Source organism: Triturus cristatus, chromosome 3_2, assembly GCF_964204655.1.
Source record: "Triturus cristatus chromosome 3_2, aTriCri1.1, whole genome shotgun sequence".
Lineage (NCBI taxonomy): Eukaryota > Metazoa > Chordata > Amphibia > Caudata > Salamandridae > Triturus > Triturus cristatus.
In genome coordinates this window covers 335,764,083-335,780,327 of record NC_140584.1, presented here as the reverse complement: position 1 = coordinate 335,780,327, position 16,245 = coordinate 335,764,083, and the positions used below count along the sequence as shown (strand labels likewise).

The following is a 16,245-nucleotide window of genomic DNA, read 5'->3' as shown; positions in this document are numbered from 1 at the left end:
GAGGGATCCAGTCGAACTCCGTGTTGACCAGCAAGGTCCTTACGTCACTGCTAAGGTCTTGGGCACAAAGTCTCCATTCCTGGTAGATACTGGGGCGACACGTAGTGTGTTATCTAAACGATTGATTCCTAGGGCACCCTTGTCTGGCTCACACGTAACCTCAATAGGCTTCGATGGAACGCCCTCCACTAACCCCTTATCAGCACCAATCTCCTTTGACTTAGAAGATAACGCCACTGACACGACCTTTCTGCTCTCCTCCAACACCCCCGATGCTATTATGGGACTTGATTTGCTAAAACATTTCCGAGCTACCATCAGATGCTCCCCAGACGGAGTTCGAGTCATCCTGCACGATAACCCAGATCTGTTCAGACCTTGTCACACACGACGTATGCACTCTATAACTGATGCTGACCTGCCCCTACTCGACACGTTACCCTCACATCTATGGGCTAAAACCGACTCAGATGTAGGGCGCATGGTGATCGACCCAGTACACATAACCGTCCGACCGGACGCAGTGCTCCCAAAGCTCCCACAGTATCGAATATCGCCCGAAGGCGAGAAGGCATTGGTGGAAATCATCCAGTCCCTAGTCGATGCAGGAGTGGTAGAAGAAGTAGTCAGTAATGTTTGCAACAGCCCTATCCTACCCATTGTAAAGAAGCAAGACGAGGGAGATGAGAAAGCATACCGCTTCATTGTTGACTTACGAGAAGTCAACAAAGTAGTCATACCTCAGTACCCCGTGGTCTCAGACATCACCCCCATCCTCACCCTAATTCCGTCCACTGCCACCACCTTTACTGTTATTGATCTCAAGAACGCATTCTTCTCCATCCCCATCCACCCAGACAGCCGCTACCTGTTCGGCTTCACTTTGAAAGCACGGTCGTACAGATTCTGTAGGGCACCCCAAGGCTACACTGAGAGTCCCAGCATTTATAGCCAAGCCCTCAAGAGACAACTAGATGCAGTCCAATTGCCCGATGGAGTGGTGTTAATACCGTACGTCGATGACATCCTTTTGGCGGCCGACACCACCCCACTTGCTGTCACGGCCACCCTTCACCTCCTCCACTTCCTCGCGGAGAACGGTCACAAGGTCTCCAGGAAGAAGTTGCAGTTCTGCCAACCCCAAGTGACATACCTAGGCCACCTCCTATCCAAGGATGGGAGGAAACTTACCCCTGACCGAATTCAGACCATCCTAGAAACCCCTGTTCCCAAAACTCAGAAGCAAGTGCGGTCTCTAGTAGGCCTCACCTCCTTTTGTCGACAATGGTTGCCAAACTTCAGTCTTATTGTAAAACCTCTGCTTTCCCTGCTGGCTAAAGATGCCCCCTTCCCTCTCCCCTGGACACCCGAATGCCAATCCTCCTTCAAAGAATTACGAGATGCCCTTTGCTCAGCACCAGTCCTAGGAACCCCAGACTACACTAAACCTTTCTCCCTCTACACCCACGAAAGGGAGGGATGCGCGTTGTCTGTCCTAACCCAGTCCATAGGTCCTACACAACGCCCTTGTGCCTACTTCTCTGCCACTCTTGACCCTGTAGCCAGAGCTTTGCCCGCCTGCCTTCGAGCAGTAGCCGCCGCTGCTGTCTCTATCGGCAAAGTGAGGGGATCGTGCTCTCGAACCCCCTCACTGTATTGGTACCCCATGCGGTTGACACCCTCCTGAACCAGACCAAGACTCAACACCTGACTAGCGCACGACTGACTGGTTACGAACTGACTCTGCTTGCACCCCACATCACATTGAAACGATGCACCACTCTGAATCCAGCTACTCTACTACCCCTCCCTGACACTGACCCCAATGCGTCCCCTATACATGACTGCGTGACCCTCACCGACGAACAGACCAAGAGTAGGGTTGACCTCCGAGATACTGCCTTCCCGGACCCTGACGGAGAACTGTGGGTGGATGGCTCATGCATCAAGCTCCCCGATGGCACCACCTCAGCTGCCTATGCAGTCACCACAGCCCGAACAGTTGTTGAGACAGCCCGCATCACACAGCGATCCGCACAGGCGGCGGAACTAATTGCTCTCACACGAGCATGCATCCTGGCAGCAGGGACAACCGCAAACATTTACACAGACAGTCAGTACACCTTCGGGGTAGTTCACCACTTTGGGCTCTTATGGAAAGAGAGGGGATTCTTGACTTCCCATGGCACACCCATCCTGCATGGAGATCTAGTCTCTGCCCTGACCGAAGCAGTCCTCCTCCCCACACGACTGGCTGTGATCAAATGCCAGGCACACAAGAAGGTGACAGACATTATAGGACAGGGAAATGCACTAGCTGACATTACTGCCCGAACCACAGCCGAGAATAGGTCCACGACCCGTATGTACGTGACCAGGTCACAAACTGAGAAATGGAAGGATGCTAGGGAAACGATTAGGGACATCCAACTAGCCAGCACACCACACGAATTAACTGAATGGGCACGGGTGGGATTGAAGGACGATGACGGTTGCTGGCGAACTAAAGACTCGAACAAATGGTTGCTACCTGACTCATACTTGATCCCCATGCTGACCATGGCACACTCCCCCGCACACATAGGGTCTGCCCCCATGATCGAACTCATCTCCAAAGTCTGGCACAACGACAAAATCCCAGACTCAGCCAAACGTCTGGTCCAACAATGCCTGGTATGCCTCCAACACAACCCTGGGAAAGGAACTGCTGTACCCCGGGGAGGGTTTGGGGTTCCCAATCACCCCTTTGAAGTCCTACAAATGGACTACGTCCAGTTAGAAAGGTGCCAAGGTTTGAAGTACGTACTTGTTGTTGTGTGTGCCTTCAGCAAGTGGGTGGAAGCCTACCCAACCCACGACAACACCGCTATGACTACCGCAAAAGTACTACTGAAAGAATTCTTCCCCCGATACCGCCTTTGTCGAATTTTGTGGAGCGACAATGGCCCCCACTTTGTAGCCGAGGTTATCCAACTCATCTTAAAGGGGCTGGGTGTAAAGCAGAAGTTCCATGCGGTCTTCCATCCCCAATCTGCAGGCTTGGTTGAGCGACATAATGCCACATTGAAGCTTCAGATAGCCAAAATAGTTGCCACCACAGGACTGAAATGGCCAGACGCTCTCCCGCTAGCATTGCTATCAATGCGTTCCACCCCCACCAAACACCACTTAACCCCCTACGAGGTCGTCTTCGGGCGGCCCATGAACCTTTGGACTGCACCGAAACCAACATCCATCCACGACGTCCCGGACGTCCTCATGTCTGACTATTTGTACAACCTAACTAAAACATTGTCTGTTATCCATCAGCAGGTGCTGCAAGCCATTCCCGATGTTTCCAGGGGCCCCGGACACGACATCCAACCCGGTGACTTTGTCTTAGTGCGTAACTTCCAGCGCACCAAGAGTCTGGAGCCCCGGTGGACGGGCCCCCTGCAAGTCCTGATCACCACCCGAACAGCTCTTCGAGTGGAGGGGAAGCGCAATTGGCTGCATGCACACCACTGCAAGAAGGTATCATCAACCCTGACGACCACGGACAACATCACCGCCCAAGAAGAACTTCTGGACAAAGACCGACCATCCCTGAGCCGCTGCCCGGATACAGAGACACTTGAATTAATGAAATATCCCGATCCCACTGTGCCATCCAAGGAAGGGTATAACCTACGACGAAAGGAGCGAACTTCGGCTAAGCAGACCACAAACTAAGTTGAAATCTCAGAGCGGTTGCCTAGTCACCTCAAAGGCCACCAGGAGAGAAACTAAACAAAGTCTGTGGTTCTGCCCGCTACCGAGTCCCTTGAAGGTGATGGAAGCATCCGACATGAAGATGATGGAGGCAACCGGACGTCCAAAGATCCACTACAAAAACCCAAAGACTGACAGAGTGCACAGCTCAAAGACTATTGCACTTTTCATTACCCTTCTCTTTTGCCTTCTCCTCATGGTCACCTTCTGGATCAAGGAGGAGAGCACACCCGCTCATAAGACATTGCTGACCACCGTTCAACCTATCACCATGAAAGAACACCATCTGATCTCACTTTCACCCCAACTCCAAAAAAGGCGTAAGGAGTTCTGGAATAACTCTTTTGTGCAGTTGCTCCACCAACACAATCTTGCCGCCAATGCCACTAATTGCTGGATCTGTGGATTGCTACCACATGCCACTGGACACTCTATCCCTTTCATCCCTTCACCTTTTTCTGTCCATGGTTCCTGCCTCGCCTGGCTAATCCTCCTGCAAGAAAGCTACAAGGACAATGCCACTTCCGGCAGAACTATGTCACACTTCTACCATGGGTTCTGGCTGAACAAAACTGGAAGGACTTCTGCCCCCTTCTGTCCTCTGAGATCAAACACTTCCTTTCACATGGACATCCCTGCCAAAGAACGAGTTGAAATGCAAGTGTTCAACAACCCAGCCAGACCCACCTTCTCTTACCTCCGGAAACGGACGGCCGCCACCCTAACAGTGGCCCTATCCGTCATCAACATCACTGGATTTGTGTGCCTCGAAGGCCTGGGGGCGCAGCTGGTGGGCCACAGCTCCTGCCTCATCACCCGAACATTGGACTCAGTTGATCCACCCTCCTTTGTTGCCTCCCCGAATATGTACTTCGTCTGTGGTACTAAGGCCTACACCTGGCTTCCGAAAGGTTGGGGAGGCACCTGCTACATCGCTTTTGTCCTTCCTCCGACATATGTGGCTCCAGCAAACCATCACCGACAGAAACGTGCCAAAGACCTTGTACAAGCCGACTCCACCGGAGCACAGTTCCTGGATGCAGTAAAGGGACTTGTTCCACTCTGGGGTCCAATAGATAACAGCCGTGCCATCCGCCACTTAACTCAGGCAGTCGAGACGGCGATGAACATTACGGCTGGCATCCTCTCCAACAACACCGCCGAGCTTCAGGCCGTCCGCCTGGTGGCTCTTCAGAACCGCCTCGTTCTAGATGTGGTTCTGGCTGATCGTGGAGGAGCATGCCGCATCATTGGGTCCAGCTGTTGTACCTACGTACCGGATAACTCACCCTCAGTCTACAAAGCAATTGAACACCTCCACAGACTTTCCGCAGAGGTTCATCAGGAGCAAGAAGGATGGTCACTTGGGAGTTGGTTTTGGGACACTATTAAAAGTTGGGGATGGAGGCTGTTTTCATTTATCCTAATACCGATTGTGATACTATGTGGATGTTGCTTGGGGATTCAGTGTCTGCCACCTTTATGTTCGCTTTTTATGAACTGCATCTGCCCTAAGACTTTGAACTTTGAAGCGGAACGAATGAAAGCTCTGTATGAGGTGGAAGTTCGTAGTATTATGGGGATAGATCCGAACTAAACAAGCTGGCGAGATATGTTAAAAGGGAGGACTGTGGAAATTTAGCTTGTAACTGAACATTATCTGCGCCATCTTGCCTCTCCCCAGCGCCACGCACAGCGAACGCACGGCCGCCATTTTAGGCACCCCACTCTCTCTCCCCGCTCACTGCCGATCACCAGCGCGCCCCTCAGGCGCTGCGAACATCCCCCGCGCGCTGGCCACCCCCGCTCTCTCATACATGGGCCGTAAAACCTCTCCTTCTGCGCGACCCTGCCATGGAACCACATCCCACGCCTGACTGACATCCCATACATGGTCATGCATCTCTTTGATAACCCCCTTCCTCTGCGCCCCATTGTCCGAACCGGTCCCAGGCCATCACCTAGCCCTGCGGATGCAGTTTATTGCCCCTACTGTAAGGGAAACACCCCACATCAAAGGGATTACAGTAGATCAAGGCCCCCCACCCCCTGAGACCCGACCGGTCACACACACCCCCGGGAATTGGCGGAATGTCCAGCTGTGTGATAGCCATCTCCTACTGTGGGTGGGGTGGGAACTTCTACTGTAGCTATGCGTGGGATCGGATCTGAGCCGTGGATTCTGAGGATGTTCTTTCATGCATCAAAGTGATCTCAAGAATGTGCCATGTATGATAACCCTGCAATAAAGTCATAAACGTGTGTATAAGAGACCAGGTCTCAGAGATGCAGTTAGAGCACCTCGTGACGATACTTCGCTGTCTGATCTGATGTGTTCCACTCCGACGGAATAAAACTTTGTTTCCTGCCTTCCAGTCTCCGGCGCCTGCCTCTTTATTGGTTTAGCATCGAATGGTATAAGAGGCGATTACCGCCGGGCAATACTTGAAAGGTTATCGACTACGACTGCCGCTACCATTTAACAAGTCCCTAAATCAAGGGCCCTGGTGCAGCAATACAGTACTTGAGACATAAAAACCTATAAAATATCATCAGTTATAGCTCAACAGGACAGCAGGGCAATAAATATAAGCTTAAAATTGCATAAGTGCTAATAGATGGCAATAATGTAAAAAGTGTAAAATCCGTGAGAAGCAGCTGAATTACCATGTGCGGTACAGGTACCTTAATTAAAATACAAGGTCCTGGCCCATATAGTTTTTAAGCAAGGTCACGAGTAAATCTGGTGGAGTCTGATATAAAGGAATTGAACTGGTAATCACCAGTACTACCAGAGGACTCGGAAATGTCATGAGTGGGAAGTAGTAAACAGTACCTACAGCAAGCTCCGTCACTGGACTAGGAACCAGTGACACGTCGAAAGAACAACTAAGTATGACATTTGTGTTTGCCCGTTGCTTCTGTATTTTGTCATAATATAGTTTTTGCTATTATTGTTTGCAGCCACTGGAAATGTTGTACTCATATATCAATTGCAGGATAACAAGTTAATTTCTGCTCTATTCTAACCATCAAACGCTATGCCCTGCTAATGTCAGTTCACACCTTTCAGAACCGTGGGTGCACCAACCTAGCCTGGAAGGGAAGAAGAGAGCATATGAAGTATTCCGGAATATTTACCAGGGTAAGAGCTAAAGCCAGTGTTCTGTTTCCTCTTACATTCAATGGGCCCAATTCAGAAAAAAATGCATGACAATGTACTTGAGTATCCGTAGAAGAAACGTGCAACAACAGATTAAAACAATGAGAGGGTCAGCCGTGAAGAGTGGCGCCGGAGGGCGTGGGAAGTCGGAGGACGATGGAGACCAGGCTGGTCTGTTGGCGCGCATCCCCAGAAGTGTCCGGACGGGCTCCGTGCTTATTGCTTAATACAATTATATATACTATTCGTTCCTGCAATGTGAAGCCTTTGGTTCTTTTGGCCATATATTTAGAAAATTACAACTGGTCCAGAATGCCGCAGCAAAAGCAGTCTGCAATAAGAGAAAGTACGATTCTGCCACAAGCTGTCTGAGAGCTTTACACTGGCTGCCCATGAGACAAAGAGCCATGTTCAAAATGCTATGTATTGCCTATAAAACAATTCACAATACAGGCCCTTACATTCTACGAAATAGAATTAAGTTCTATGCCCCAGCGCGAAACCTACGTTCGCAAACCTCAGCCAAAGCAGCCACTACTCGGATTAAGCTTTCCAGAATGGGCGGAAGTGCTTTTTCACACATTGCTGCGAAATGTTGGAATGAACTACCGATCAACCTCAGACTCACGGACTCCTACTCCACCTTCAAGAAAAAACTAAAAACCGCACTATTCCCTACTTCAGAATAGTCAATATGTTCCCAGGTTAATGCCTTGGTTTTACTGTTATTTTTTGCAGCGCCGTGATATCCTTGTAGGATGAATGTCGCGCTTTACAAATACACCTAACAATAACAATAACAATGTCGATGCATTACCACACAGTGCTCCAGTGGGAGAAGTGATGTTAATAATGCTCTGCACAAGAACATGCCAAAACTGTCACAGGCTGAGCTTATAGGACAAAGAACACTATGAGGTCACCCTAACATGGACCACTGACATTACACCTACCACGGACATTCAACCAGATCTCACACATACAAAGGGCAGGGAACAACCCAGGAAAAGCAGTTTTGCACTGAAATGTTACCATGAATTGTGATTAGGTGTCAATAAATGAGGATTTGTTTCAGGGTTTCAGGCCACAGGCCGCCACTTTGTTATTAGTGCAATTAAACAGAAAATATTTTTTTTGTATCTGATCATTTCCTGAGGACATCTGTTCAGTGATGAACACCGATTTCTGCCTGTGATGGAGTTCTGAAGACCTGCTTGCGTGTACTTGTTATATGATTGCGAAAGTTTGACATTTTGTACATGATAGTGCAAGTCATTAATTTTAAAGGGTGTACATGTTTTTGAATGGGCTAGTAATACAGATGTTATGGCAAACTGCCCGAAATACAAATAAACAATTTAATCGATGGAACATGACAAAAGGAATCTGCAGTCTCTCATTACCTGCATGGACTTAAATCCAAGCATGGATATCATAGCAGCAAGAAGACCAAGAGTCATAGCAATCCAAGGGTAATTGATCATGGATGCTGAAAAGCTAATGGCCACACCTCCTGCCAAAGTAGCATTGCGAATATGCATCTGGAAAAAAGTAACACATTTTAGTTTACTGTTGTGAAAATCAAATTAAAAGCAATAATAAAAAAATGATAAAGATTCTTAATTTCCTATTGTTATTGCCTTTTTAGGTCGAGTCTGGGCAGCGCATGCACTGCGCTGCGAGGCATGCTGATTTGAGGTATAGTCTTGAAGCTCCACCCACATTTTTCATTGGCTTGTGTCATTGTCCACTGTAAACTGTGGCTGTTCATTGGTCAAAAGGCTTAGTAGTCCCTCCTTGGTACCCCCTTGTCTCATTCTGTAACTTCCCGTAGGCTTTAATTATAGCCTCTGAGCACTATTTTCTCAAATAGCTTTGTCCTGCCTGCTGCTGCAGGCAAGACACACTCTATCCTAACGCTTTTTAAAAATTTTATAACATGCATTTGCAATACAATAGGTCTCGCATTTGTGAGAGTTTAAGCTATTGGCATTGTAAATGACAATTCTTTTTATTTATCTGTTTTAAAAACAACACATAAATAAAAGGCATTGTCATTTACAATGCCAATAGCTCAAACTCTCATAAATGCGAGACCTATTGCATTGCAAATGCTTGTTCTTTTATCTCAATGAGGAAGCACAAATACCCAAACAGTCCATCTTCTTTCAATTTGAGAGGATTTTACCCCCTCACCCTCATTTCCATTTGGGAAATGTATTTACTCCTGCCCTTGTCAGGATTACATTTGCGAGCATATCCTGGGGAGGAAACCTCTTCCAGATTAGTGGTCAGTGCCTACAAATATTTGGGTTTCTGCGTGTTCCCCAACTTTTACAGGCCTACACCGGTAACTCTCTCAAACCCACCACTACCAGTAAATTTGTGAATAAGAAAATTCCACCATGCTCGCAGAATTGCCCTGAAGGCAAATCCCCATAAGCTGGGTAGAAAGTAGCCATTGATGAGTTTAAACCAGACATTTGATTTTGCCCTTACAATAATTTAGTTTTGTGCACATAAGTGGAACACAGGGAGCAAAAAGTTTAATAAATGGACTCGGTTTCTTTGCAATATTGTTCTAAGAACAGGGACAAGATGTAGGATCAGCGACATCCCGTTCATGGAACTTCATTTCACCAGAGATAACGAGTGACCATGTGCGAGAAAATAATTAAACTTACCATGTTCAATTTTCCTTTTTCGTTAGTCATGGCTGACATTGCAAACGCCGTCACCGCGCTCACAGCAAGCGCATAGTAAGTGTTATACACTGCGTTCTGCTTCTCAGCAGGGTTTCTAATCAGCATAGAGTTGAACGTAGGGAAAAACATCCAAAGGAAAAGAGTTCCTAAAAGACAACATACATTTTTTGGTATAACTCACATCCCTTTAAACGAAACATATTCACAGCAATTGACCTGGGAACCATTTAATACTGCATGCACCATTTTGTCTACCTCTGCTGAGGGATTTGCCAGCATCAGGATATCACAATATATTTTTATTCCCAGCTATCAAACAAGTCAAGATGGATTGCATTTTGCTAGTTTTAGAATCTCCCAGTTTGTATTTTTTAACACTTTCTTTGGGTTTTGTGCAACAGTAAAAATCTTTCAACTTTTAAGCAAAATACCAACAAGAAAATGAACACATTATTAAGGTATTAGCAGTGCTTTAAATGGGCCGGTACTCACTGGTACTGAGTACCAGCACTTATTTTTTCCCCCTCCAAGAGTACCGGCACTTCTCTGTTATTAAATAGAGTACCGGTACTCACTGTCACACAAAGTCATGTGAGCATGCATCGAATTTCTACACTGCGGCGCATGCTCACATATTGGTGATTTCACAAGGAGAGCAGTGACGCCATGGCGCCAAAGCAGAGCAAGTGTGACCCAGGCGCGCAACGCCCATTGGACTCAAAGGCCTTCGCCCCTCCACCCCCCTCGTGTGTTGCAGCCCGGGATGGGGATGAGACAGTTTCCCCGGGTACAAACACAGCCTCACTGGAGTACTTCACAGGTCTTTAAAAGACCTTTTGCTCGTTAACGAGGCTTTGATGTTTTTCCCCCCTAAGAGCCCCTGCACCTCCACTCTACCTTTTGCTTGAAGAATCAAACCCCCCACCCCACACAAAATTTGACTCTAGTTGTGCCTCAGGTGTGACCCCCCCCCCCGCCAGGAAGCTATGCGGTGGGAAGAAAGGGAAGCTCTTTAAAAATCCCAATTTGCTCTGGCTTTCCCTTTCTTCTGTGCGAAAAAGACGGAGAGGATAGCATAGCAGCTGGCGGGTGAAAAAGGGGACAACCGAGGAGAGCTTTCAGAAATGAAGGGGTATAAGCACAGTCAGCTAAATAAATCGAGGGGTTATCTGAAAAAGAAGAAAGGGGCAAGCAAAGATATTTGAGAATACACTGCGGGTGTGGGGCAGTGGCAGGGCCGGCTTTAGGGCGTTGCGACCGGTGCCACTGCACCAGGTGCTGGCTTCCTGGGGGCGCCGTGTTTGAAAGTTTATTAAGCGTTTGCAGCACCTGCTGCAGCGTTTCTTTCCGCCTGCAATTACCAGGCCTCACATAAATGTCAAGAAAACTCGTGTGATTAATTATCTTCCTGGAGAAAGATCAGCTTTTTGTATAGTTGAGGTTTTGACTTAGGTGAAGTTAGTGCAGAGGGTTAATATGCCTGCTGCAAAGAACTTGTATCAAGTAGATTACAGAGTGTATATGATGTAAACAGGTCAGCAGATTACTGCTTTCAAAGACATCCTTTTGTTACTTGCAATTTATAACTTTAAAGTCCTAATATACAACAGTGAGCTATTAACTTTCATCCCAGAACTGCATACACACTGCAAAGTATACATTAGAACATTGATTAATGTTACAAAAAGGGTTAATTTGGCTAGAAATCGATTCTTATTATTAAAGAAAACTCCCAACTATGCTGTTTCTTTTTCGACTCTGCGTTTGTGCTTCTCCACATCAAGCACTCTTAAACTATACTGCCTACCAGTATGGGTGACATGTGACTCCTACACTTTCAGTCCTTTGGCTTAAGTAACATTTCCTATACACTGATTTACACTCGTATGATTGATTGTCTCTGTGTAATGTGTGTGTGATGCAAAGTGCTCGGACACCCTACACTGGTATGAGTGGCGCTATATAACTAATATAACTACTAAGACCGTCACCCAGGCCCTCGTCACCAGCCGACTGGACTACGGCAGCGCACTCTACGCCGGAACCACCGCCAAGATCCAGAAGAGACTCCAGCGCATCCAGAACGCCTCAGCCAGACTCATCTTCGACATCCCACGACACAGCCACATCTCCGGACACCTAAGAGACCTGCACTGGCTCCCGGTCAACAAGAGAATCACCTTCCGCCTCCTTACCCACGCACACAAAGCTCTCCACGATCAAGGCCCGAGCTACCTCAACAACCGCATCAACTTCTACGCTCCCAAACGCCACCTCCGATCTGCCAGCCACGCCCTCGCCGCCGTCCCACGCATCCGCAGAGCCACTACAGGAGGAAGGTCCTTCTCCTACCTGGCCGCCAAGACCTGGAACTCCCTCCCGGCCGACCTGCGCCTGACCCAAGACCACCCCTCCTTCAGGAAGAAACTCAAGACCTGGCTGTTCGAGCAGTAGCGGCACCCCCCCCCCCCCCCCCAGCGCCTTGAGACCCTACGGGTAGGTAGTGCGCTCTATAAATGTCTTGATTGATTGATTGAATTCAATGCATCTGAGAGAGTGTGGTTATGGTGACTTGGTCACTGTTAAAGGGTGCTAGTCAGAGAATCCGTGGTGGAGGTGGTCATTGGGGGTGGGGGGGCGCCAACAAACATTGTCGCACAGGGCGCCACCAGCACTAAAGCCGGCCCTGGGCAGTGGGTTTAAAATAAAGCACCTGATGGATGAGATGGGGATCATCTGATGAGAGTCGGGGGTGGGTAGGTGTCCCAAGAAAGCCAAGGCTTTCGAGAATGACACAGGTCGGAGGAAGGAGCCTGTTGTGTGAGGACAGAGCGACAGCTACAGTGGCAGAGACTGGTATTTTAAATGGGGGAGGGGTATCCCAGAAAAGCAAGAGAAGGAATTTGATGAGATGACAAGGGGACATTTAAGATGAAAGGTGGCGTGACCACCTGAAAAAAGAGAAAATGTAAAGAGACAAATAGGGCATCGGAGGGGACATGGGGCTAAGTAAGTACAGGCTAGGGACATCAGAGGGTAGAGGTAGGAGAGTATCTCGTCATCCAAAAGAGTATCTAAAGCGGGGGCGGCAGCTGAATAGAAAAATAATTTTGAGGGGACAGTGGTATTTTTAAGTCGTGGTTTTTTTTTTTAGCAGCTAATATAAAGTTTACCATAATGTGACTCATTTTTTAGTAACAAAGTTAAACAATGAAAGGCTCAACAAACAATCATAAGAATTCAGATCGCATACTTGGAGGAAGAATGGATTTATCAAAATACTTAAACACAGTATAGACCTTACTAGGGCACACTGGAAGGGGAAGAATAATGTGCACGGAGTTAAAAATGCGCATTTACCAGAAAACACTGAATGTAGCTAACAATATAAGCATTCAAACACGACTAAGACATGACATCCCATGGCTTGGTGAACGTTTCTCAGTCATTTCTATGATGTAAGATCACACTTTGAATTGCTTCCAGAATGCTTGTGTCTGATATCAAGCATTTCTCAGAAACGAGGCCTATTCCAGATTGTCAAGTACGCTTTTTTGCTGTCATACACATGCTCAGTCACACTTTTTGGTATTTCTTTGTTGTTTAAACCCGATAAGTGCTACTCTCCAAACAAAAGCGCTTCAACACCCCAGCAGGGGTAACAAGCGCTATATAAATGCAAACCTTTTTCCCTCTTCTATCTCTCTGCTATCCTTCTGAATCCAAATAACTGACTAACCTATCCACCACTCAAATTACTTTCAGATTTTCACTATACTAATTCAACACTAATCCTTCTTGGGTTCCGGAGTAGTGCGCTACTCGCCGAAAAAGCACTTCGACGCCTCGTCAGGGGTAGTAAGCGCTATATAAATGCAATTACAATACAATACAATACCTTCAGTGTGGGTGGATTTGGCCAACTTCTACAAGCCCTTGATGGGAAGTGTTACAGTGGTTAAGGTGTTTTCATGGGTTTCTGAATATTGTTAAGGAGGCTAATGGGCAGAGAGTTGCCTCCATTCAGGTGGGTGAGGACCAGGGCTTCGACTGACACCGACATCTGGAAGGAAGGATATCTGGAGGCAGAGCTCTTACCATACTGGGATAGGCCCATATCCAGTTACCTGCCACAGATGCAGAAATTACTAGATTCCCCAAACAGTGAATGTTACTGACATCCTACAATAATCACAAACGGGGAAATTCTGTTTTATTTCTGCATGTCAAAGACTCTCTGCCTTCGGGGAGGGACACTTACAGCCAGCCCTTCACCTCCTTTTATAGCGAACTGATGCAAATTCACATAACTTTCTGGGGAAAATAACTGCAGTTTTCAGCTAAATAAAGTAAAACCATCTATTTTAGGTGTGGTTTATCTTTCATTTGCTGCCTTCTTCTGGATGCACACCCAGCACTCCCGCTTGGGAGTTCTGCACCCACAGAGTGCCACTAGTGTGTTGTGACAAAAGTATAATATGAAAATGGATTTCCATCCATGTAAAATTAGTGAATTAGCAAAGTCGTACACAGACTACTGTAAATATTGTCCCAAGAATGTAGTTGTCATTTCAGATGTGGCCAGAGGGCTAGACCCCTCAGGCCAGGCATGGAGCTTAAGAACCACCCACACTACTACATGCCAGGACACATATCCCCGCACTGGACGGAGGGATCAGGCAGAGAAGTCAAAAGAAGGAAGGATCATGGTTAGCCGGGGAATCGCAGGCATGTGTTTCCTGCTACAATGCTGTGGAGGCATCCATAAGTGTGCGGCTGTGAGCAGTACAGAGATATGAACGAGAAGTGCCAAATGTCTGCCCCTCTCAATGGCCCTCCCAATTTCCACTACAGCAGCTTAGAAATCTGTAGGGTTCTACTGCGCCATGAAGTGCACCAGACTGGTCATCACCAGTTGACACAACAGCTGGCTGTATCTGTTATTCATGAAAAAAGTGAGCCATGTAGTAGGAGTGGGAGCACCAGGGAACCCATAGCACCCAAGTGAGGAAGCCAAGCCTTGGACTTGAGGTGAAGGAGCAGGCCTAAGGGAAGCTTTGAGCATCAAACACATGTGGGTACAGGGTGCCTCCCGTATCAGAAACCGTGGCTACAGCAGGCCTGCTGACCACCATCATCAGTGACACTGTGGTCATATGTACATGGTTATATGTGCCTCCATCCCTTTACTAGCCCCTCAGAATTTTGGACTAGATTTTGCTGGGTGGCACAGTATCTGAAAGTGAATGAAAGGGTGAAATATTATTGCTCTGTAACCCAAATAACTTTCTTCTCCCAGGATCACTAGCATGACAACTGTTGGCTTCCTTTCACCCGATGCGAGTCAGAGTTGCATTTTAGGATGTAGTCTTTTTTCCTTTAATTAATTTTCAGTAAAACAAGTCTCTGCACCTTTTAATGTTTTGTTTAATATACAGGTGCCTCTGACAAAAAGGAAAACGTGATAGTTACCTCTCAATAGTCTGTCAACTAGTACAACTTAATACATGCAAGAGCATCAACAATAAATTGCAGAGGGAAGCAATTTGTCATCATTCAAAAATTCTTGAGCCCTTCAAATGTTTTTCATTAGACCCACCCTTAGTCCCGCCTCTAGCCCCGCCTCCTTGCCACGCCCCCAGCTCGATCTGATGAGTACCTGCACTTTTTTTTCCCCATTTAAAGCACTGGGTATTAGAGGATGCGATCAAGGATAACAGATTGTTGGGGGCGTGGCTACGACGTGCTGCAGATTGGCCGTCTTCTGAAAGGGCTCTGCAGGCCAGGCCTAATAATCCTGAAAAATCACCGTTCAGGCACGGACTCTGCCGGTATAAATTATGCCACCATGAGATGATGTCGACTGGGCTGTGTGTGTGCAATTATAGCCGTGTTGCAACACCAGAAACTGCCGAAACTCATTGGAGTGCGCAGAGACCGGACCCGCAGCTGGAAATGGCCGCTATGCCTCCAGAGGCCCCGCAGTGGCATCAACCTTGCCAGAAACCCCTTACAACGCCACAATACTTCCTCGCACTTTGAGGCACTGGAGGCGGCTGGTGACCGTCGGCGGTTGTGTTTTATGCCCTGACTGGCGGCGGCTTGTCTCTTGAGGTGTGGGCCCTGCCGGGTGGTGTGTATGCGTGCTCTTGCGGCGCCCGGAGCTGATCCTGGTGAGGACTGCGGCAAACTGGAGAACCCTTCAGCTGACGGCATGAATTACACCACGATGAGATGATATCGGCTGGGCTGTGTGTGTGCAATTACAGAAATTACTGAAACTCACAGGAGTGCGCCGGGACCAGACCCACGGCTGGAAATGGCCACCGCGCCTCCAGAGGCCCTGTAGCGTCATCGACCTTGCTGGGAACCCCTCGTGAAGCCACAACACTCCCTTGCACTTATGGACACTGGAGACAGCTGGAGACCGACGGGGGTTGTGTTTTATGCCCTGACTGGCGGGGGGCCTGTGCCTTCAGGTGTGGGCCTAGTCGAGTGGTGTGTAGGCGCGTTCTCGCGACGCCCGGAGCTGTTCCCGGTGCGGACTATTGTGAGCCGGAGAATCCTCCTGCTGACGGCTGCCATCAAAATCCTCCGCAAAGGGGCGAGCTGGAAATGGATGTGTGA

The 16,245-nt window shown here is 48.0% G+C and overlaps 1 protein-coding gene across 1 annotated transcript in view; it reads right to left on the bottom strand.

Annotated features, from left to right (window-relative positions):
• LOC146857316 (RH-like protein IC) overlaps positions 1–16,245 on the bottom strand; it is a 382,142-nt gene that overhangs the window by 116,412 nt on the left and 249,485 nt on the right. The window contains exons 5-6 of the mRNA XM_085647814.1: positions 9,598–9,764; positions 8,317–8,454 (exon numbers count right to left, since the gene is read on the bottom strand). Coding sequence (XP_085503940.1) covers positions 8,317–8,454; positions 9,598–9,764 — 305 coding nt within the window. The remainder of the gene's footprint in view (positions 1–8,316; positions 8,455–9,597; positions 9,765–16,245) is intronic.